This window comes from Heliconius melpomene, unplaced genomic scaffold, assembly GCF_056956725.1.
Source record: "Heliconius melpomene rosina isolate 202511_hmr_F unplaced genomic scaffold, ASM5695672v1 ptg000056l, whole genome shotgun sequence".
NCBI lineage: Eukaryota > Metazoa > Arthropoda > Insecta > Lepidoptera > Nymphalidae > Heliconius > Heliconius melpomene.
The window spans coordinates 48,654-73,733 of NW_028181879.1; the positions used below are offsets into that span (position 1 = coordinate 48,654).

Here is a 25,080-nt window from a genome sequence, read left to right on the forward strand (position 1 = left end):
AACTGGTTTAGTAAAATGATTTCATAATTTTAATATAAACTTATTATTTATTGGATATATTATCGTATTATTAACTATATTTCAATGATGACGAGATATTTGTCGAGAAAGAACATTCCAAGGAAAACATACTATTATAGTATCAAAAGGTTTACGGTGAGGAATAATTTTATTTATTATTTCTGAAATTTTTTTCTTCATTTCTTTTTTCTGAGCATTTTTACGCATTTCAGCGGTGAGGAATCATTTTAGAATAGAATAGAATAGAATATACTTTATTGCACACATAAAAGAAATATATAGAAAGAACAACACAAATAAAATTTAAAGAAAAACACGTATGCAAAGGCGGTCTTATTGCTTTAAGCAATCTCCACCAGACAACCTTTGAAACATTACGGATAAAATGTAATGAGGAGAAAGGGGATAACGTCTCAGTGCAAATTTTATGAAATATAATTAAATATTATATATAATGTGAATGTTATTTTATAGTAGTAATTAAAACACACTGAGTTTCTCGTTAAAGAAACGACATTTAATGTCTATTACTTCTAACAAATTTTTATGTTACACGTGTTCAGCAAAATTAATTAAAAAGATCTATGTTGACAGTTTTGTATAGCTTAACTATTTGTACAGATTATCTTTTTCAAACCATAGACGTAGTTACGTCTATGGCCAGGAATTAAAAATTAAAGAGAATTACATGTAATTGTCTTTACATCTCCCTCCCAAAGTAGGTTCCTCAAGCAGAGGCATTGGAGTAATTTTTGAAATGTGGAAAAAATTTGATTCAGATTTTTTATGACCAGTATTTATCTTGAAAATTGAGTTTGATATTTTTTCCATGATTTGATAGGGACCGCTTCGCAATTCATCAAGTTTCCTTCTATTTAATTTATTTCCATTGTCCACAAAAACAATGTCACCAACTTTTAAATCTATATGTTTTCTATTTTTATCATAAATCACTTTGTTATAATTATGAGACTTGATTGTATTTTCCAGAGCTTTTTCTCTATCTTTAGTAAGATCATATTCTGTCTTTTTTAGTTTAAGTTCATTTGGCAAAATAGTGACATCTGTGCCATTTAACAAATATTTTGGAGGAAATCCTGTGACAGAGTGTATAGTTTCATTATAGTTTCTAACACAATGATGTGCTATAGTTGTCCATGCTATTTTTGTATTATTTTCGTTAATCTTGCATCTGATTCTATTAACTAACGTTTGATTCAGTCTTTCATTTAAGCCATTTGAGAAGGGCGAGTTCACAGCTGTAAAAATTATGGGAATATTTTTGTCATCTAAAAATTTTTTTAATTCTTTTGAATTGATTCCGGGGTATTGATCTGAAAGAATTACGCCAATGTGGTCAGGTTCTGCACAGCTTTTTACTAGTCTAATGAAATCATTTGCATTTTGAGTACTTGATGTTAAAATATATGCATATCTTGTAAAATGATCTGATAGTAGATGTAAGTATTTCTTTGTGGACCTAGAACCCCCAAAGCCACCAATAGTATCAATAGAACATATCTCAAAGGGTTTTGTGGCAGGACCTAAGTGAGACATCAAACCATATTTATTTAGTCCTCTTGATTTGTTCTTTATACACATTATACAAGTTTCACATATCCTTTTTATGTTTTTGGTCATGTTTTTTGATGTATATAGTGAACTGATCATTTTGTGCATTTGATTGATTCCTATATGACCTAGGTTTGTATGTACATTTTTCATCAATTCTATACTAAATTTCTCTGATATAATAATTTTTTCCTTTTTTTTTACTTTTTTATAATAAACATTGTTTTTAGTAATTAACTTATTTTTCCTACACTGTATTTCTTTATTATTTACCCGATCATTTAAGATATCTTCTATTTGTATTATGTTGACTATTTTTAATTGTTCATCCTTATTTTCATTTGGTTCCAGGACTGGGTTCCTGCTTAAGCAATCAGCTTCGAGGTTGTATTTTCCTGGAGCATATTTAACCTGAAAATCATATTGGGATAGATAAAATGTCAGATCCCCTAATTCTTCGTCCGTTCTCGACTTAATATTCATATTTTCTAATGGTTTATGGTCTGAGAATACAATAAATTTCCTACCTATCAAAAGATGCTGCCAATATTTTACGCATTCTTTAATTGCTAGACATTCCAGATATATAGCTTTCTTTCTTTTTTGAACATCACTCAATTTTTTCGAGAAATATGCCACTGGTTTCACAAGATTGTCTTCTTGAGGCTGCTTTAGAACTGCACCCACTCCTAGTATACTGGCATCAGTGTATATGTAAATAGGTAAATTTGGATTAAAAATAGTTAATATAGGTTGAGAGCACAATATTTGTTTCATTTCATTAAATGCTTCTTCACAGTTTTTTGTCCAATTAAAGGATTGCCCTTTTCTTAACAAGTTATGTAATGGTTCCAGTTTAACCGCTATATTAGGGACATACTTATGATAAAAGTTTATTTTCCCCAAAAACTGTCTAACGTTTTTTGGGGTTTTTGGAGTAGGGAAGTTTTTTATTGATATTAAGTTGTCTTTCAAAGGCCTTACTGAATTGTTCTGTATAATGTGGCCCAGATATTTAAATGAATCAGCTGCAAATGTACACTTGGAAAATTTTAATCTTAACCCTTCAATTTTTATTGCTTCAAATAACTGTTTTAAGTGTCTAATATGATCTGAAAAGGATTTTGAAAAGAGTAAAATATCATCAATATAGCATACTGTGAACTCACCAAGCTTATGTTTCCGGATTATGTTACACATTATTCTCTGGAATATTGCCGGAGATGTTTTTAGACCAAATGGCAAACAAGTCCATTGGTAATGACCTTCTTGTGTGACGAATGCTGTTTTATGCCTATCTGAAACACGAAGAGGAATTGACCAAAATGCAGAGTTTAGATCCAGTGTAGAAAAAAAAATACAATCTCTTGTTTTAACTAATAGGTCCTCAATAAGTGGGAATGGCTGTGATTGTGGAACTACAATTTTATTTAAATCTCGAAAATCTATGCATAACCTTGATTTTTTATTTTCCTCTTTCTTATAAGCCAGTGTAACTGGGGCAGCAAACGGACTATATGATTCTTCTATCATATTTTTTTCCAATAACTTTGTAATCTGATTTTCTATCTCTTTCTTATCTTCAATTGTACAACGATATGGCCTTCTACTGCAATATTTGTCTATTAATAGATCAATATGTGCTTCATACTCCGTTACTTTTCCAATGTCATACTTATCCTTTGCAAACACAGATTTATGGTTCAATATTAAATCATTTATCATTGCCTGTTTTTGGAAATCGAGATGGTTAATAAAAATTTTGAAGTTCTCTTCACAGAAATTTTCATTGAAATTTATTGAATTATCCAATTTAATTTCATTTGGAATTGTAGTATATGATTCCTTAGAATCTACTTCTCTTCCCTGTAAAGGGATTTTCTGATAAACTTCCAAGTTCGGAACAAGCTCCGGTCCCAATCACCTTAGTCTCCGACATCAGAAGTGGGATGAACCTCACTCTCACGTGAAGTAAGTAATGTTTCGACACTTTCAATAGTCTACCGTTCTGTGAGTGTGTAAATACGTAGTTACGTCGCGTGAGTGTAGTAAATAATTTCGTTAGTCTGTTCGTTTCGTTAGTTACGTTAATTTCTTTAGTTTGAGATTCTTAAAGTATCGACGCCCCGTCTAATACGCACCGTATTAAATGAAAAATGTAAAAAATTATTTCAAATTTTAAAAAATTATGTCGGTAGGTCACTAATTTTATAGAAGGTTTACAATGAAATCATTATGAACGTAATTCATTTTAAAAAAGGTGAAATACAGTTGTTTCCATAATTATGGCGCAGCATATAACAGTGTAAATTAAAGAAACGGAAGTTATTTGGTAATTTAATTTTAAAAAAGTGACATATTTGAAAGTGACATATTAGGTAAAGATTGTTTAAAGAAAGTAAAGAGGTTAGTTAATTCTTTTAAAGTGATTATAAAGTTAGATGTAATTGTTAAGAGAAATAAAATAGTTAGTGAACGTACCGTATATTTCAAATTGTATTAAAAGAAAAGTAATGGCTCCGAATATTGTAAAGGTTAGTGTCGCTTAATATTTAAGTTCAACTAGGGTTTTGGTCGCCAGTAACCAGTTAATTATTTTAAGTAAATGGTGTTAATCCAATTAGTGACAATTTTAATTAAATTGTAGTAGATACATTAAAATTCTTTAAAGGCAAGTTAGTTAAAAGAAATTTAAAAGTAATGGTTTAAAAATTAGAGACGCGTTTATGCTTAATTGTTGCCAATTTCATAGTGAAACATCAATGAAGTGTGTGTAATTTACATACCTAGTTAGATTTTGTTACTTAGTTACATCTCAACGTTATAAGTGTTAAAATAAAACTTTTTGGTTAAAGTTTTACTTCAGGATTGTTTCTGAAATTTAGTAATACTCTGTAGGAGTAATACATAGTGCAGATAATATGTTGCCTAGTTCTAAAAAAAGTTTCAATGATGAAAGGAAATTAATTGTAGGAATCTATTTCAACAAAATTATATAGTGTAGAAAAATGGTTAGCTCTAGTAACAATATCTAGTGTAATTTAATGTCTGATTCCATAGGAATATCGGCTATAGATATCTTGTTGTAGCGATATCGATGTGATCTTGGAAAGGGTTGCTTATACGAGTCATACTCGGTATAGTTTGGTTCAGTAGTGTAAGCTATAGGGATAAGATTTTTAGGGTAACGATAATGTGCAGTGTAGTAGTACCTCTATCGACTAAACAGGTAGTGTGTGTCGGGTTCATGTAACAGTTGGTGTGATCGTGACGAGAGTGGATAACGGTTGACGAACGTAGATACTGTAGGGTCGCTGGCACAGTGTACGGGCCATAGGAGGTGGTAAGTGGTTGCAGGGCAAGGCCGTCCGGTCCATGTCGTCATACGAGATGGCGAATGGTCGAAGGGACACTTTGGTTACGGTTTCATGGTAAGGCCGTCCGGTCCATGTCGTCATTTGAGATGGCGACTGGTCGAAGGGACACCTTAGCCATGGTTTATGTTCTTGAGGTCATATACGGTGGTCGAAAGGATAATGTCGTCCGGTCCATGCAGCTGATGGCTGATGGTCGAAGGGACACATTCATCAACTTCATTTTTAGGTTGGTCGTAGCGTCGTAGGGTCGAAAGTTTGAAGGGTCATGCACGTGTGGCTGGTCGAAGAGACACATTCATCCGGTTCATCCTTAGGTTGTGTCGAAGGTTTAGTTAGTCGAATTGGTCGAAAGGACTCGCCCGTCCTGTTCAATTTGATAGTGTTAGGTTAGATTAGGTCCAATTTGATAGTGTTAGGTTAATGTGTCAGGATTGGACGAGCGGAATAAAGTAGTAGTGATCTCAGTAGGAGTGGTATGGTTGGATTATTATTCTTAGGCAGGCTAAATCGAGCACTATTGAAGGCAAAAGCGCTCGAGGACGCGCGCATGTCAGGATTGGCCGTATCAGGGAAGCAGATTATTTAAGTTGCCAGTTGTCAAAACCAGATGGTGTTGCCTGTCACTCTGACGTCACACCGATCGATGACAATCACATAAAACCAACCGCACGGACGTACGCTGAGTCGAGGCTCTACCACGGCTCGGTGCACTACTCGTGCTCCACCGCTGGCCAACCTCGACTACTTCAATTACAAATGTGGTTAAGACCTATTTGCAATTATACTGGGCTGGAGCAGTGAAAGGCGAGTGTTAGTACTGTAAAGGGATCCCTTAAGCCTACAGTTGTGGTCACAAGTCCACGGCACTGCTCCAAGCTTCACGTCAAGAGTAAGATAACATTTCTTATAATTACCACGCCCGAATTAGAAGTACGATGTCGGTCATATCTGTCTACATCAGAAGTGGGATCGGAACAAGCTCCGGTCCCAATCACCTTAGTCTCCGACACATAATATTAAAAAAAATAAATAAATATAAACTATTATACTAAATTAAATAAGTACTCTTTCAGGCGATTTTTAAAACTGTATAGACATTTGGAATGACGAACTTCTGTAGGAAGTTCATTCCAAAGAATTGCAGATTTCATAGTAAAAGACTTAGAATAAAATAGGGTATGGGAAGTTGGTAATTTAAGGAGATTATCACAACGGGATCTAAGGTGGAGGTGAAGAAGTGAATCGGCACCTAGGAAACAAAATCGATCTTTTAAGTAGGAGGGAGAGAGAGAGTTGTACAGGATAGAATAGAGGAGCAACCAAGAGATCAGTATCAACAGAATTAAAGGCGTTGCTAAAGTCCAGCAAAGCAATGACTGTAAGATTTTGTTTGTCCATGCTAAGTCTGATATCGTCACAAACTTTAATCAAAGTAGTGACTGTGCTATGCCCGTTACGGAATCCAGACTGGAACTCGGATAATATATGGTTGTCAAATAGATATTGATTTAGTTGCTGAAAAACAATACGTTCCAAGACCTTTGACAAGAAAGGAAGGATGGAGATAGGACGGTAGTGAGAGAAGGATTTTGGATCTTTGGTTTTGGGTATGGGGATAACGCGGGCAATGCGCCACAAACTGGGAAAAGTGTTATGGGAAATAGAAAAATTTAAAATATGGGTAATGACTGGAACTAAGACTTCCAAGGGCAAAATAATCATTTTGCGGTTGATGCCATCATAACCAGAAGCATCAGATTTGATGGCTAGGATACTGTTTCTTACCTGGGATGAGGTTATAGAAGCAAAGTTAAAAGGAACGATTGTGGGAGACGGCAAGGAGTTGATATAATTCAATGTATTTGCTTCAATTGTGTTGTCCATAGATGTTATCGAGGCAAAGTGTTTATTCAAGGCATCAACGTCTAGATTGCAATTCAAATCCTTACGTTGCCGGCCAATGCCTAGCGATTCCAGAAATTTCCACAACTTACGTGGGCTTAAGTTTTTCATTCATTCATTTTATTTATTATTTCTGAAATCTTTTTCTTCATTTCTTTTTTCTGAGCATTTTTTCATAGTTTCATGATATAAAATTATCTGGGTAATCAGAATAACGACGGGGTATACCAGCTAATCCTAAAAAATGTTGAGGAAAAAATGTTAAATTAACACCAATAAATATGGAAATAAATTGAATTTTTAATAAATAAGGATTTAATAATAATCCAGTAAATAGAGAATATCAATGAACAAAACCCCCTAAAATAGCAAATACAGCTCCTATCACATCACTGCACCTGCGTGGCGGTAGGGTGAGTACACACCACGCCCTCCGGTTCCTCACACTGTGACCTCTGCATGACAGAGAACACACACGACAGTGAGACACACACGAGACAAAAATTATTGTGCATTTTACACTAAAATATAATTTTTTTATCATGAATTTAAATTCATCTTTAGAATATTTTATTCTTATTTTTTATTTTATTAATTAATAATTCCAATAAAATATTTTTCTTATTTATTTTATTTTTCAGAACTATAATTTCTATTTCATCAAATTCATGATTAGGATGCTGAATTGGCTTAGAAATTAATTTACTTAGATTTATCCCCTTAATCTCTTCCCCCAATAATCTATTAAATTCAGAAGCTTCCTTAAAATATTTTTTAACGCAATCTATTGCATCAATTAATTTTTTATTTTCTATCCTATTGAATTTATTTCTTATAAAAATATTTATTAATGATTTATTATCAATTATTATAAATTCTGCAATATTAATAAAAATAGGTTCTGTTCCTTTTCATTTTTGATTTCCTAATATTATAGAAGGATTATCATGATTTAATAGATTTATTTTAATAACATGACAAAACATTTCACCAATAATTTTTTTTAATTTTTAATGTAATAATTGGAGCTGTAGGAAGATTTAATCAAACTTCTTTACGTAAATTAATAGCTTTTTCTTCAATTAATAACATTGGTTGATTAATTTCAGCTTTATTAATTAGAGAAAATTTATAGGGCCTTCAAGGTGGTATACAACCCGAAGTTGGGAGGTGAAGGTGCGGGCGGTAAGTGGCGAAAACCGATTTTTTCACTTTTCCCCGCTCGGATTCAGTTGAAACTGGTGTCGATCGTTCGGGCGCCGAGGGGCCTTCAAGGTGGTATACAACCCGCGGGAATGCGCGGGAAGTTGCGGGCGGTAAGTGGAAAAAACCTATTTTTTCAGTTTTCTCCGCTCGGATTCAAATGAAACTGGTGTCGATCGTTCGGGCTTCGAGGGGCCTTCAAGGTGGTATACAACCTGCGGGAATGCGCGGGAAGGTGCCGGCGGTTAGTGGCGAAAACCGATTTTTTCAGTTTTCCCCGCTCGGATTCAGTTGAAACTGGTGTCGATCGTTCGGGCTCCGAGGGGCCTTCAAGGTGGTATACAACCCGCGGGAATGCGCGGGAAGGTGCGGGAAGGAGCGGGCGGTAAGTGGCGTAAACCGATTTTTTCAGTTTTCCCCGCTCGGATTCAGTTGAAACTGGTGTCGATCGTTCGGGCTTCGAGGGGCCTTCAAGGTGGTATACAACCCGCGGGAATGCGCGGGAAGGTGCCGGCGGTTAGTGGCGAAAACCGATTTTTTCAGTTTTCCCCGCTCGGATTCAGTTGAAACTGGTGTCGATCGTTCGGGCTCCGAGGGGCCTTCAAGGTGGTATACAACCCGCGGGAATGCGCGGGAAGGTGCGGGCGGTAAGTGGCGAAAACCGATTTTTTCAGTTTTCCCCGCTCGGATTCAGTTGAAACTGGTGTCGATCGTTCGGGCTCCGAGGGGCCTTCAAGGTGGTATACAACCCGCGGGAATGCGCGGGAAGGTGCCGGCGGTTAGTGGCGAAAACCGATTTTTTTCAGTTTTCCCCGCTCGGATTCAGTTGAAACTGGTGTCGATCGTTCGGGCTCCGAGGGGCCTTCAAGGTGGTATACAACCCGCGGGAATGCGCGGGAAGGTGCGGGCGGTAAGTGGAAAAAACCGATTTTTTCACTTTTCCCCGCTCGGATTCAGTTGAAACTGGTGTCGATCGTTCGGGCTCCGAGGGGCCTTTAAGTTGGTATACAACCCGCGGGAATGCGCGGGAAGGTGCGGGCGGTAAGTGGCGAAAACCGATTTTTTCAGTTTTCCCCGCTCGGATTCAGTTGAAACTAGTGTCGATCGTTCGGGCTCCGAGGGGCCTTCAAGGTGGTATACAAACCGAAGTTGGAAGGTGAAGGTGCGGGCGGTAAGTGGCGAAAACCGATTTTTTCACTTTTCCCCGCTCGAATTCAGTTGAAACTGGTGTCGATCGTTCGGGCTCCGAGGGGCCTTCAAGGTGGTATACAACCCGCGGGAATGCGCGGGAAGCTGCGGGCGGTAAGTGGCGAAAACCGATTTTTTCAGTTTTCCCCGCTCGGATTCAGTTGAAACTGGTGTCGATCGTTCGGGCTCCGAGGGGCCTTCAAGGTGGTATACAACCCGCGGGAATGCGCGGGAAGGTGCGGGAAGGAGCGGGCGGTAAGTGGCGTAAACCGATTTTTTCAGTTTTCCCCGCTCGGATTCAGTTGAAACTGGTGTCGATCGTTCGGGCTTCGAGGGGCCTTCAAGGTGGTATACAACCCGCGGGAATGCGCGGGAAGGTGCCGGCGGTTAGTGGCGAAAACCGATTTTTTCAGTTTTCCCCGCTCGGATTCAGTTGAAACTGGTGTCGATCGTTCGGGCTCCGAGGGGCCTTCAAGGTGGTATACAACCCGCAGGAATGCGCGGGAAGGTGCCGGCGGTTAGTGGCGAAAACCGATTTTTTCAGTTTTCCCCGCTCGGATTCAGTTGAAACTGGTGTCGATCGTTCGGGCTTCGAGGGGCCTTCAAGGTGGTATACAACCCGCGGGAATGCGCGGGAAGGTGCGGGCGGTAAGTGGCGAAAACCGATTTTTTCAGTTTTCCCCGCTCGGATTCAGTTGAAACTGGTGTCGATCGTTCGGGCTCCGAGGGGCCTTCAAGGTGGTATACAACCCGAAGTTGGAAGGTGAAGGTGCGGGCGGTAAGTGGCGAAAACCGATTTTTTCACTTTTCCCCGCTCGGATTCAGTTGAAACTGGTGTCGATCGTTCGGGCTTCGAGGGGCCTTCAAGGTGGTATACAACCCGAAGTTGGAAGGTGAAGGTGCGGGCGGTAAGTGGCGAAAACCGATTTTTTTCACTTTTCCCCGCTCGGATTCAGTTGAAACTGGTGTCGATCGTTCGGGCTCCGAGGGGCCTTCAAGGTGGTATACAACCCGCGGGAATGTGCGAGAAGGTGCCGGCGGTAAGTGACGAAAACCTATTTTTTCAGTTTTCCCCGCTCGGATTCAGTTGAAACTGGTGTTGATCGTTCGGGCTCCGAGGGGCCTTCAAGTTGGTATACAACCCGCGGGAATGCGCGGGAAGGTGCGGGCGGTAAGTGGCGAAAACCGATTTTTTCAGTTTTCCCCGCTCGGATTCAGTTGAAACTGGTGTCGATCGTTCGGGCTCCGAGGGGCCTTCAAGGTGGTATACAACCCGAAGTTGGAAGGTGAAGGTGCGGGCGGTAAGTGGCGAAAACCGATTTTTTCACTTTTCCCCGCTCGGATTCAGTTGAAACTGGTGTCGATCGTTCGGGCTCCGAGGGGCCTTCAAGGAGGTATACAACCCGCGGGAATGCGCGGGAAGGTGCGGGCGGTAAGTGGCGAAAACCGATTTTTTCAGTTTTCCCCGCTCGGATTCAGTTGAAACTGGTGTCGATCGTTCGGGCTCCGAGGGGCCTTCAAGGTGGTATACAACCCGCGGGAATGTGCGAGAAGGTGCCGGCGGTAAGTGACGAAAACCTATTTTTTCAGTTTTCCCCGCTCGGATTCAGTTGAAACTGGTGTCGATCGTTCGGGCTCCGAGGGGCCTTCAAGTTGGTATACAACCCGCGGGAATGCGCGGGAAGGTGCGGGCGGTAAGTGGCGAAAACCGATTTTTTCAGTTTTCCCCGCTCGGATTCAGTTGAAACTGGTGTCGATCGTTCGGGCTCCGAAGGGCCTTCAAGGTGGTATACAACCCGAAGTTGGAAGGTGAAGGTGCGGGCGGTAAGTGGCGAAAACCGATTTTTTCACTTTTCCCCGCTCGGATTCAGTTGAAACTGGTGTCGATCGTTCGGGCTCCGAGGGGCCTTCAAGGAGGTATACAACCCGAAGTTGGAAGGTGAAGGTGCGGGCGGTAAGTGGCGAAAACCGATTTTTTCACTTTTCCCCGCTCAGATTCAGTTGAAACTGGTGTCGATCGTTCGGGCTCCGAGGGGCCTTCAAGGTGGTATACAACCCGCGGGAATGCGCGGGAAGGTGCGGGCGGTAAGTGGCGAAAACCGATTTTTTCAGTTTTCCCCGCTCGGATTCAGTTGAAACTGGTGTCGATCGTTCGGGCTCCGAGGGGCCTTCAAGGTGGTATACAAACCGAAGTTGGAAGGTGAAGGTGCGGGCGGTAAGTGGCGAAAACCGATTTTTTCACTTTTCCCCGCTCAGATTCAGTTGAAACTGGTGTCGATCGTTCGGGCTCCGAGGGGCCTTCAAGGTGGTATACAACCCGCGGGAATGTGCGGGAAGGTGCCGGCGGTAAGTGACGAAAACCTATTTTTTCAGTTTTCCCCGCTCGGATTCAGTTGAAACTGGTGTCGATCGTTCGGGCTCCGAGGGGCCTTCAAGGTGGTATACAACCCGCGGGAATGTGCGAGAAGGTGCCGGCGGTAAGTGACGAAAACCTATTTTTTCAGTTTTCCCCGCTCGGATTCAGTTGAAACTGGTGTCGATCGTTCGGGCTCCGAGGGGCCTTCAAGTTGGTATACAACCCGCGGGAATGCGCGGGAAGGTGCGGGCGGTAAGTGGCGAAAACCGATTTTTTCAGTTTTCCCCGCTCGGATTCAGTTGAAACTGGTGTCGATCGTTCGGGCTCCGAAGGGCCTTCAAGGTGGTATACAACCCGAAGTTGGAAGGTGAAGGTGCGGGCGGTAAGTGGCGAAAACCGATTTTTTCACTTTTCCCCGCTCGGATTCAGTTGAAACTGGTGTCGATCGTTCGGGCTCCGAGGGGCCTTCAAGGAGGTATACAACCCGAAGTTGGAAGGTGAAGGTGCGGGCGGTAAGTGGCGAAAACCGATTTTTTCACTTTTCCCCGCTCAGATTCAGTTGAAACTGGTGTCGATCGTTCGGGCTCCGAGGGGCCTTCAAGGTGGTATACAACCCGCGGGAATGCGCGGGAAGGTGCGGGCGGTAAGTGGCGAAAACCGATTTTTTCAGTTTTCCCCGCTCGGATTCAGTTGAAACTGGTGTCGATCGTTCGGGCTCCGAGGGGCCTTCAAGGTGGTATACAAACCGAAGTTGGAAGGTGAAGGTGCGGGCGGTAAGTGGCGAAAACCGATTTTTTCACTTTTCCCCGCTCAGATTCAGTTGAAACTGGTGTCGATCGTTCGGGCTCCGAGGGGCCTTCAAGGTGGTATACAACCCGCGGGAATGTGCGGGAAGGTGCCGGCGGTAAGTGACGAAAACCTATTTTTTCAGTTTTCCCCGCTCGGATTCAGTTGAAACTGGTGTCGATCGTTCGGGCTCCGAGGGGCCTTCAAGGTGGTATACAACCCGCGGGAATGCGCGGGAAGGTGCGGGCGGTAAGTGGCGAAAACCGATTTTTTCAGTTTTCCCCGCTCGGATTCAGTTGAAACTGGTGTCGATCGTTCGGGCTTCGAGGGGCCTTCAAGGTGGTATACAACCCGCGGGAACGCGCGGGAAGGTGCCGGCGGTTAGTGGCGAAAACCGATTTTTTCAGTTTTCCCCGCTCGGATTCAGTTGAAACTGGTGTCGATCGTTCGGGCTCCGAGGGGCCTTCAAGGTGGTATACAACCCGCGGGAATGTGCAGGAAGGTGCCGGCGGTAAGTGACGAAAACCTATTTTTTCAGTTTTCCCCGCTCGGATTCAGTTGAAACTGGTGTCGATCGTTCGGGCTCCGAGGGGCCTTCAAGGTGGTATACAACCCGCGGTAATGCGCGGGAAGGTGCGGGCGGTAAGTGGAAAAAACCGATTTTTTCAGTTTTCCCCGCTCGGATTCAGTTGATACTGGTGTCGATCGTTCGGGCTTCGAGGGGCCTTCAAGGTGGTATACAACCCGCGGGAATGCGCGGGAAGGTGCCGGCGGTTAGTGGCGAAAACCGATTTTTTCAGTTTTCCCCGCTCGGATTCAGTTGAAACTGGTGTCGATCGTTCGGGCTCCGAGGGGCCTTCAAGGTGGTATACAACCCGCGGGAATGCGCGGGAAGGTGCCGGCGGTAAGTGACGAAAACCTATTTTTTCAGTTTTCCCCGCTCGGATTCAGTTGAAACTGGTGTCGATCGTTCGGGCTTCGAGGGGTTTTCAAGGTGGTATACAACCCGCGGGAATGTGCGAGAAGGTGCCGGCGGTAAGTGACGAAAACCTATTTTTTCAGTTTTCCCCGCTCGGATTCAGTTGAAACTGGTGTCGATCGTTCGGGCTCCGAGGGGCCTTCAAGGTGGTATACAACCCGCGGGAATGCGCGGGAAGGTGCCGGCGGTAAGTGACGAAAACCTATTTTGTCAGTTTTCCCCGCTCGGATTCAGTTGAAACTGGTGTCGATCGTTCGGGCTCCGAGGGGCCTTCAAGGTGGTATACAACCCGAAGTTGGAAGGTGAAGGTGCGGGCGGTAAGTGGCGAAAACCGATTTTTTCACTTTTCCCCGCTCGGATTCAGTTGAAACTGGTGTCGATCGTTCGGGCTTTGAGGGGCCTTCAAGGTGGTATACAACCCGCGGGAATGTGCGAGAAGGTGCCGGCGGTAAGTGACGAAAACCTATTTTTTCAGTTTTCCCCGCTCGGATTCAGTTGAAACTGGTGTCGATCGTTCGGGCTCCGAGGGGCCTTCAAGGTGGTATACAACCCGCGGGAATGCGCGGGAAGGTGCCGGCGGTAAGTGACGAAAACCTATTTTTTCAGTTTTCCCCGCTCGGATTCAGTTGAAACTGGTGTCGATCGTTCGGGCTCCGAGGGGCCTTCAAGGTGGTATACAACCCGCGGGAATGCGCGGGAAGGTGCCGGCGGTAAGTGACGAAAACCTATTTTTTCAGTTTTCCCCGCTCGGATTTAGTTGAAACTGGTGTCGATCGTTCGGGCTCCGAGGGGCCTTCAAGGTGGTATACAACCCGCGGGAATGCGCGGGAAGGTGCGGGCGGTAAGTGGAAAAAACCGATTTTTTCAGTTTTCCCCGCTCGGATTCAGTTGAAAATGGTGTCGATCGTTCGGGCTCCGAGGGGCCTTCAAGGTGGTATACAACCCGCGGGAATGCGCGGGAAGGTGCCGGCGGTAAGTGACGAAAACCTATTTTGTCAGTTTTCCCCGCTCGGATTCAGTTGAAACTGGTGTCGATCGTTCGGGCTCCGAGGGGCCTTCAAGGTGGTATACAACCCGAAGTTGGAAGGTGAAGGTGCGGGCGGTAAGTGGCGAAAACCGATTTTTTCACTTTTCCCCGCTCGGATTCAGTTGAAACTGGTGTCGATCGTTCGGGCTTTGAGGGGCCTTCAAGGTGGTATACAACCCGCGGGAATGTGCGAGAAGGTGCCGGCGGTAAGTGACGAAAACCTATTTTTTCAGTTTTCCCCGCTCGGATTCAGTTGAAACTGGTGTCGATCGTTCGGGCTCCGAGGGGCCTTCAAGGTGGTATACAACCCGCGGGAATGCGCGGGAAGGTGCCGGCGGTAAGTGACGAAAACCTATTTTTTCAGTTTTCCCCGCTCGGATTCAGTTGAAACTGGTGTCGATCGTTCGGGCTCCGAGGGGCCTTCAAGGTGGTATACAACCCGCGGGAATGCGCGGGAAGGTGCCGGCGGTAAGTGACGAAAACCTATTTTTTCAGTTTTCCCCGCTCGGATTTAGTTGAAACTGGTGTCGATCGTTCGGGCTCCGAGGGGCCTTCAAGGTGGTATACAACCCGCGGGAATGCGCGGGAAGGTGCGGGCGGTAAGTGGAAAAAACCGATTTTTTCAGTTTTCCCCGCTCGGATTCAGTTGAAAATGGTGTCGATCGTTCGGGCTTCGAGGGGCCTTCAAGGTGGTATACAACCCGCGGGAATGCGCGGGAAGGTGCCGGCGGTTAGTGGCGAAAACCAATTTTGTACGGTTCACGTACAGATTTTTATATAGCTGACGACGCGACCTGGTTTTGGACGCATTAGAACAAAATATATTTAAATTAATAGTCGTATAATTAACATCGCAGTTGACGGGCGGCTCTCACCGCGGATTGGCATCCAACTTAAACTTTGTAACTTAAGTAATAAACGATTTACTCGCTAATCCTGTGGTTTATATCTCAACTCAACTATACTACGAGCCATACATAAATTTGGTCCTTCGAGTTACAAGATCTCGGAATTTGGTCCTTCAAGCTTCAAAATCGCGAAATTAATCCTTCGAGCTTATAAAATTTGGTGAAAAGGAGACCTTCGTGAAATCAAGATCTGCGGGAAAATTTCGGGATTAAACTGAACTAACTACACTGTGACGAAACAGTTCTACGGTATCAACAACAAACTTAACTTAATACTTTATAACTTATCTACAACTGCAAACAACAATGGCTCAGAACGTCCAGGACATCATTAGCCGCCAAGAAATTATTTTTGGAGAACTGAAGCAAATAAACAACAACTATAAGAAAGATAGTGCAAGCAGGAAGACTTTGGCTTACTTAGAAGATCGTCTTTCTCGTCTGAACTCAAACTGGGAGAAATTTGTATACAATCATCAGCTACTGGAAAAAAGTGAAACAACGGATATTCAATACTTCAACGATGATGTTTTCAACAAAACGAAGAGGATGTACGAAGATATTTTGCAAGACATACTGAAGAGAAAGTCGGAGCTACCATCGGCATCTACAAGTAAGGTTCAAAATACTCCTTCGGCGTCACCTGAAAAGAGCAAAGAGAGCAAGTCGAAATTTTATTTCGAAGATATTAAATTTCACGCATCTCCGCGGGAAACCAACGAGTCAACTGAAAAACAACAAGATCTTTTACGGCAACAATTCTGTAACTTTCGAGCTTTCGAGCGGACTGTGGGGAAAATTAACTGTGATGCAATGAGGGAAAAATGGGAACTCGAAGATAACTTAAACATATTGAAAATAAAATGGGATCAAATCGAAAAAACTAACTGGGAGCTCGACTATATATCAAGGGATGAAGATTCAACTTACAGAGAAAAATATGAAAATATAGAAAATATATACGATAATCTACGTAAGAAGCTGCAAAATAATATCTGGAACAACTCACACTACGAAAGGGCTACACCGAAAATTATTATACCGGATTTTTATGGTAACTATAACCAGTGGTTAACATTTAAAGATCTTTACGTCGAAAGCGTGCATAACAATCCCATGTTGTCTAATGCTCAAAAAATGCAACATCTTAAAACTAAACTCAAGGGCGAAGCGGAGAAACTAGTTCAACATCTCGGGATCAGTGCTGAAAACTACACATCTTGCTGGGAGATTCTTACTCATCGCTATGACAACAAAAAGCTTTTATTTACATCTTACATAAATACATTATTGAACCAAAATTCAATACAAGAAGCAAGCGCGGCCAGCATAAGAAAATTACATGACGTCATGCTAGAATGTTTAAACGGGCTTAGTAATATTGGTTTGGATATAACCAATTGGGATCCGATTATTGTTCATTTATTGATGCAAAAGCTGGACAAATCAACCTACAACGAATACATCAAAGACCTCAAGAAACCGAGAGATTTTCCAAATTTAGAAGAATTTACAAACTTTTTAGAATCGAAATTTATGGCTTTGGAAGCATTACAAGGAAGTAATCATCAAAAATCATCGTCAAATAAATATACACCGCCAAATAAATACTTCAGTAATATATCAACAAATCGCAATAATAATTATAAATATCATACGCCGAGGTCATCGTACTTTAATAAGTTTCAAAAGACGGCAAATACACACTTCGCCACAACAAAAATCTGCCCGCTTTGCAAAAGAAACCATGTGTTGATGAACTGTGACAAATTTCTTGCAATGAATGGAAATGCACGCAAAAACACAGTAAGCAATTTACGTGTTTGTCCGAATTGTTTGTACAGTCATGGAGAACAGCGATGTTTTTCGCAAAAAAGGTGCAAAAAATGTGATATGTCACATCATACTCTCATGCATGATGTGGAACCTCAGCAACCTAGCAGCAGCGAGCACCGAATAAATAAATCACTATCGACTTCATCTACATCACATGCTGTGAACAATATTACTAATGAGGAAAAAGAAGTTTTGTTAGCGACTGTACTTTTAAAAGTGAAGACGATCGATGGAAATTATATCAACATAAGAGGTTTACTTGATCAAGGTTCACAAGTTAGCCTTATTACGGAGCATGCCGCACAACTTCTCAGATTACCGCGGCGAAAAATGAGCGCTGTCGTGTCAGGTATCGGGTCATTGTCCGGTAATTGCAAAGGTTCTATTAACTTAGAATGCAAATCGATTAATTCGGAATACGAATTCAACATACAAACGTTAATTATGAAAAAACTTATAAACAAGCTACCAACTTCATCTTTTTCAATAGAAAATTGGAATTATATACAAAACTTAAAACTAGCCGATCCACATTTCAATATGTCGGGCCAGATCGACTTACTGTTAGGTGCCGACATATATTCAGAACTTTTATTAAATGGAGTCATACGGGGGGACAAGGATTTCCCTGTGGCTCAACAAACTAAAGTGGGTTGGATTTTATGTGGAAATGTAAAGACTTTTAACTGTTGTGTGACACTTAATGACCTTGAGAATATGTCACGTTTTTGGGAAACTGAAGAAATCACTCATTCAACTACTTTAACAAACGAAGAGCAATACTGTGAAGAATTTTACAACTCAACTACTAGAAGATTGGACGACGGAAAATACGTGGTTCAGATGCCTATGAAACTAACTAATGACACGTGTTTAGGAGCTACAAGGCCACAGGCTCAAGCGCAATTTTTACAACTCGAAAGAAAAATGATGAGGAATTCCGACTTATCTAAGGAATATAAACACTTTATGAACGATTACATTGCACTGGGTCATATGAAACCTATAACTGAAGAAACGAGGAGTAAGAGTCAAGTCTACTTACCTCACCACGGCGTGCTGAGGGCGGAGTCCACCACTACAAAATTAAGGGTAGTTTTTAACGCATCGTATAAAACGAAGAATAACAGCAGCCTCAACGATTTAATGTACTCCGGTCCTAACTTACAAAAATATATGTTCACCCTACTTATTAATTGGAGAACTTTTAAATATGTTTTTACGGCGGACATAGAAAAAATGTATCGTAATATTTGGATAGAGGAACAACAACAAAATTTACAAACTATAATTTGGAGATCTTCCCCAGAACAGCCTCTCCAGGAGTGGCAATTATGCACTGTAACCTATGGAATGAAAAGTGCACCCTACTTAGCAATGCGAACTTTACATCAGCTGGCAGTAGACGAGAAAGATAGTTATCCGGAGGCTGTAAAAATTTTACAAAACTATTTTTATATGGATGACTTGGTCTATGGACACAATAATATGGAAGAGGCGAAGCAACTGATTTTTAACTTAATTAAATTATTGAAAAAAGGAGGATTTAACTTAAGAAAATGGAAAAGCAATGAAAAAACTATATTGGAAGATTTGCGAGATGACCAAAAAAGCATAGAAAATAACTTTAACTTTAACCCAGAACAAAGCTCAAACACAAAAATGTTAGGTATGAACTGGAATCGAACTCACGATACTTTTACCTACAGCTGGAGTTTACCTCAAAAGAAAAACCTTACGAAGCGTATTTTATTAAGTGAGATAAGCAAGCTTTACGACCCTCTTGGTTTTTTGTCACCGGTAACTATAAAAGCAAAATTACTGTTTCAAAAAATCTGGATCAGTAAAATCGACTGGGATGGACCTCTACCCTCTGAACTAACTATGGAGTGGGAGACAATAAAAAGAGACCTCCCATCAATAAGTGAAATTTCTATACCGAGAGGGTTGCAATGTGCAAATAGAAATCTCGAAATTTTGGGTTTTTGCGACGCCAGCGAAAAGGCGTACGCGTGCGTCATATATGGTCGAGTGAAACTTATAAATGATACCTACGCTATTACCATAATTACTGCGAAAACAAAAGTCGCGCCGCTTAATAAGAAAATATCGTTACCGAGAATGGAGCTTTGTGGAGCTTTATTACTAGCCAAGCTTATAGATAAGGTCAAGAAGACGCTATTCGATCATCAACTAGAAATACATTGTTGGAGCGATTCAAAGGTTGTATTAGAGTGGCTACAAGGAGATATTAACAGATGGGAGCGATATATTGCAAACAGAGTGTCCGAAATAAATAATATAATATCACCTAATCGATGGACTTATGTGAAATCGGAAGAAAATCCTGCTGACTGTGCCACTCGAGGGCTGTACCCAACACAACTTCAGAAATTCAATCTTTGGTGGGAAGGGCCAGCCTGGTTAAAAACATATAGTATAAAAAATTGTCAAGACATGACCTACTTAACAAACAATGGCCAACATTCAACAAAATGCTGCGTGGTGATTTACAAAACATGTGAAATCGTAAACATTATATTACACAAATATAGCAGCTACAAGCGCGTAATTCGAGTACTGGGCTGGATAATACGAATAATAAATATTCATATTCGCAAGAAGTCAATAAACTTTAATTATAACTTAGCCGACTGTGACAAAAATAAAAATAGGATTATGTGTTTAACTGCAACAGAAATTATTGAAGCGGAGGAGATAATTATTAAAAATGTGCAACGGGAATATTTTGGAGAAGAAATTGAACACTTGGAGAAGAATAGAATAATACCGTCGAAAAGTAACTTATTGAAGTTGACTCCATTTCTCGATGCAAAGGGGTTATTACGCGTCAAAGGGCGCCTTATCAACGCATATTTACCTCCTGAAACAAAGCATCCAATTATTCTTCCCTCTACAGGAAGATTAACGGAGATTATTATCCAGGAGGCACATCACAATACTCTTCATGGCGGCGCTCGGCTAACTTTAGCTTATATACGTCTTAAATACTGGATTATTGGGGGTAACAGGACAGTAAAGAAAGAATTACGTCAGTGCGTAAGATGTCATCGTTTCAAAACCCATCGGAACGAACAAATTATGGGAGACTTGCCGAAAGAGAGAGTAATTCCAACGAGACCTTTTACAAACACTGGTGTAGATTTCACCGGGCACGTAGATGTGAAGATTAACAAAGGAAGAGGAGTCAAAACATGCAAAGCCTACATAGCTATCTTTATTTGCATGGTTACAAAAGCTGTGCATCTTGAATTAGTTTCGGATTTAACTACGCAAGCATTTCTCGCCGCCTTCAAAAGAATGTGTGCACGCAGGGGTACACCAAAACAGATGTACTCAGACAATGGTACAAATTTTGTAGGAGCTGCTAAACTACTTCAAGAAAAATTTGATCGAACCTACACTTTCCGTTCATCTGAATTTTATGATGAAATGAGTAACATGAAGATTCAATGGCATTTTAACGCACCTTTTTGGCCAACAGCTGGTGGCCTTTGGGAAGCTGCCGTTAAATCAATGAAATATCATTTAAAACGAGTTCTAGGAGAGCAGAAGCTGACTTATGAACAATTTTATACCTTACTAACTCAAATTGAGGCCTGTTTAAATTCACGCCCGCTTTGTCCATTAACGGAAGACGTGGAAGACCTGGAATATCTCACTCCGGGTCATTTTCTCATCGGTGGTTCCTTATTATCTCCACCACATGAAGAAGAAAACCTTAATCAAATTGACTTAAGAAATAGATGGAGATTGATAGAACAAATGAACTTACACATATGGAAACGCTGGTCAAATGAATATATACATCAACTGCAAGTAAGGAGCAAGTGGAAACAAACTAGAGAAAATTTAGAGAAAGGAAATCTGGTGCTGGTGAAGGATGAACACGTACCTCCTGGAAGATGGGCCATGGGAAGAGTTATAGAGCTACATAAAGGCGCTGACGACAGGGTCCGAGTAGTCACCATTAAAACAAAAAAGGGGTTACTGAAACGACCTATAACAAAACTGTCACCATTGCCGCAGCAAACAAATTTACGTAACAAAGAAGAAATACAAACCGAAAATCTTAAAAAACAACGAGAACGAGGTTGTACAAAAATAAAGAAAGCAAATTTATTGTCTTTATTCCTTATGACTATGATAACTACAATGGGAATTGTAAATTCAGCACCAACAAATAATAACTTTGAGGTCACATTCATACAAAATAACCATCCAATGTATTTCGACGAGGCAGGAAAACTACAGTTAACACATGACGAATGGACGCTTTTGATTTATTATAACTTAACATCATACTGGGAAGCTTCGAGTAAAATTAACATTCATATTGACCAGATGGACAGACTTTGTCAGAGAATATCACATGAGTATAAGCCATGCGAAGCAGTCGTCAATCAATTACGTCATGAATTGCATCATTTACTTGAATATAATACAATGTTATTGTCATCGCATTCACGGCAGAAGAGAGGCTATTTCGATGGAGTTGGAAAATTAGCAAGAACACTTTTTGGGGTGTTAGACGCAGATTTTGCTCAAAAATACGAAAGAGATATTGAAAACTTACAAAATAACGATAATTACCTATTACAACTTATAAAGAACCAAACACTTATTATTGAAGCCGAAAATAACTTAGTGAAAAGAAATACTGCATTTATTGATAAACAATTCCAAGCAATAAATGCCTACATGAATCAAACTTGCAGCGCTATTACAAAAATTGAAAATAGAGCACATATATTGTACACAATAAATGATATCAATTCCGCTGCGGTGACGTCATCTTTAATTTTAACCGAATTACATCGAATTCAAGAACTACTCATGAATGCTCTCGCGGACATCTACAAGGGTCATCTCGACACGCATCTGTTTCCCGTGTCTCAACTGATCGAACAACTGAACATTATATCTGGAAAATTACCTCAAGGATTATCTTTACCGATAAAGGATATACAACGAGATTTTCAAGCCATTTTCCAGTTAATTCATGTGAAGGCTCGAATCACAGATAATTATTTACTTTTTGAATTGCACATTCCGTTGCTGAGTGATGACAATTACAGAATATATCGAATAATACCTATTCCATTTCTAAGAGAAGGTCGTTTAAAAATGGTACAAATCTTCTCAGATTTCATCGCAATTAACTTGGTAAAAAACTTATATATAACGCTGAAAGAACAAGATATACAGCATTGCACGTCTTACGGAGAAGACGAATTCACGTGTATTGCGAGCCAGCCTGTATACAGCTTACAAAATAAGGATGCACCCTGTGAAGCGAAAGTATTCAGTCAACAAACATCATTATCGTGTGTCATCGAGGACACAAAATGCAAAGAAACGTGGATAAAACTACACAGACCGAATGTCTGGCTATTTACATTGTGAGACAAACAGCTGATGCGCGTCATATGCGGCGATCACGTTACGCCGGCGGCGGCGGTCATTGACGGGACGGGAGTCATCGTAATGAAGCCTAAATGCTTACTACAGATAAAACACGCGACTTTGTTTACGTATAATCACCTCGGAAGCAAATTGAACATGAATGCAAATATTACCATTCCTACTCTAAACTCCACTATTAACAACATATTTAATCTTAGTTGGAAGACCGTGCAGTTGAACATCACGGAATTAGATATTCCAGCTACAGATTTTAAAAAAGTCGAACGACAAGTAGCTTATCAAAAGCAGCAAGAAACTTTGCCCGTGACCTCAAATTTCACATCTCACGATATATACTTTTACTCAGTAACTTCTTTGCTGTTGGGAGCGATCGCTACGTTTCTATTTTATTTCATAATAAAAAGATGGATTACGAAACTAAAGAAGGAAAGGAAAGCTAAGGAAACACTATTGTTCGAGGAACCGAAAGAGTGTAAGGAAGAAATCGAAATGCGAGAAAGACGAACAACGCATTCTACACCGCTGGAGCTTCCGAAAATATTTACTTTTGAAGATATGTCAAAGTGATTTTTTTCTTGATGTATTTCTAATCATATTAATTATTTTTAATTTTTATTCTTTTAAACTTTTATTCTTTTAAACTTTATTTCAAACGTATTTTCTTTTGTATATGTTTTGCTGTACTGGATGCCCATCCACCATTTGTATCTTTTGTATCTTGTCTCGGGAGCATGTACGGTTCACGTACAGATTTTTATATAGCTGACGACGCGACCTGGTTTTGGACGCATTAGAACAAAATATATTTAAATTAATAGTCGTATAATTAACATCGCAGTTGACGGGCGGCTCTCACCGCGGATTGGCATCCAACTTAAACTTTGTAACTTAAGTAATAAACGATTTACTCGCTAATCCTGTGGTTTATATCTCAACTCAACTATACTACGAGCCATACAAATTTTTTCAGTTTTCACCGCTCGGATTCAGTTGAAACTGGTGTCGATCGTTCGGGCTCCGAGGGGCCTTCAAGGTGGTATACAACCCGAAGTTGGGAGGTGAAGGTGCGGGCGGTAAGTGGCGAAAACCGATTTTTTCACTTTTCCCCGCTCGGATTCAGTTGAAACTAGTGTCGATCGTTCGGGCTCCGAGGGGCCTTCAAGGTGGTATACAACCCGCGGGAATGTGCGGGAAGGTGCCGGCGGTAAGTGACGAAAACCTATTTTTTCAGTTTTCCCCGCTCGGATTCAGTTGAAACTGGTGTCGATCGTTCGGGCTCCGAGGGGCCTTCAAGGTGGTATACAACCCGCGGGAATGTGCGGGAAGGTGCCGGCGGTAAGTGACGAAAACCGATTTTTTCACTTTTCCCCGCTCGGATTCAGTTGAAACTGGTGTCGATCGTTCGGGCTCCGAGGGGCCTTCAAGGTGGTATACAACCCGCGGTAATGCGCGGGAAGGTGCGGGCGGTAAGTGGAAAAAACCGATTTTTTCAGTTTTCCCCGCTCGGATTCAGTTGAAACTGGTGTCGATCGTTCGGGCTTCGAGGGGCCTTCAAGGTGGTATACAACACGCGGGAATGCGCGGGAAGGTGCGGGCGGTAAGTGGCGAAAACCGATTTTTTCACTTTTCCCCGCTCGGATTCAGTTGAAACTGGTGTCGATCGTTCGGGCTCCGAGGGGCCTTCAAGGCGGTATTCAACCCGAAGTTGGAAGGTGAAGGTGCGGGCGGTAAGTGGCGAAAACCGATTTTTTCACTTTTCCCCGCTCGGATTCAGTTGAAACTGGTGTCGATCGTTCGGGCTCCGAGGGGCCTTCAAGGTGGTATACAACCCGCGGGAATGCGCGGGAAGGTGCCGGCAGTAAGTGGCGAAAACCGATTTTTTCAGTTTTCCCCGCTCGGATTCAGTTGAAACTGGTGTCGATGGCGGTAAGTGGCGAAAACCGATTTTTTCAGTTTTCCCCGCTCGGATTCAGTTGAAACTGGTGTCGATCGTTCGGGCTCCGAGGGGCCTTCAAGGTGGTATACAACCCGCGGGAATGCGCGGGAAGGTGCGGGCGGTAAGTGGAAAAAACCGATTTTTTTCAGTTTTCCCCGCTCAGATTCAGTTGAAACTGGTGTCGATCGTTCGGGCTTCGAGGGGCCTTCAAGGTGGTATACAACCCGCGGGAATGCGCGGGAAGGTGCGGGCGGTAAGTGGAAAAAACCGATTTTTTCAGTTTTCCCCGCTTGGATTCAGTTGAAACTGGTGTCGATCGTTCGGGCTTCGAGGGGCCTTCAAGGTGGTATACAACCCGCGGGAATGCGCGGGAAGGTGCGGGCGGTAAGTGGCGAAAACCGATTTTTTCAGTTTTCCCCGCTCGGATTCAGTTAAAACTGGTGTCGATCGTTCGTGCTCCGAGGGGCTTTCAAGGTGGTATAAAACCCGCGGGAATGCGCGGGAAGGTGCCGGCAGTAAGTGGCGAAAACCGATTTTTTCA

The 25,080-nt window shown here is 41.8% G+C and overlaps 2 protein-coding genes across 2 annotated transcripts; both read left to right on the forward strand.

Moving 5' to 3' along the window:
* The first annotated feature begins 15,625 nt into the window (after positions 1-15,625).
* On the forward strand, positions 15,626-19,583 carry LOC146526376 (uncharacterized). Its single transcript, XM_085207181.1, has 2 exons — positions 15,626-19,483; positions 19,569-19,583. Exons 1-2 carry the CDS (start codon positions 15,626-15,628, stop codon positions 19,581-19,583), a joined length of 3,873 nt encoding a protein of 1,290 aa, XP_085063307.1.
* LOC146526377 (uncharacterized) lies at positions 19,430-23,518 on the forward strand. The gene has a single exon (XM_085207198.1). It carries the CDS (start codon positions 19,613-19,615, stop codon positions 22,580-22,582), a length of 2,970 nt encoding a protein of 989 aa, XP_085063324.1. The 5' UTR covers positions 19,430-19,612; the 3' UTR covers positions 22,583-23,518.
* The last annotated feature ends 1,562 nt before the right edge of the window (positions 23,519-25,080 follow it).

Coding starts and splice junctions, on each gene's coding strand:
- LOC146526377 (XM_085207198.1), top strand. CDS start 19,613: ATGACCTACTTAACAAACAATGGCCAACATTCAACAAAATGCTGCGTG.
- LOC146526376 (XM_085207181.1), top strand. CDS start 15,626: ATGGCTCAGAACGTCCAGGACATCATTAGCCGCCAAGAAATTATTTTT.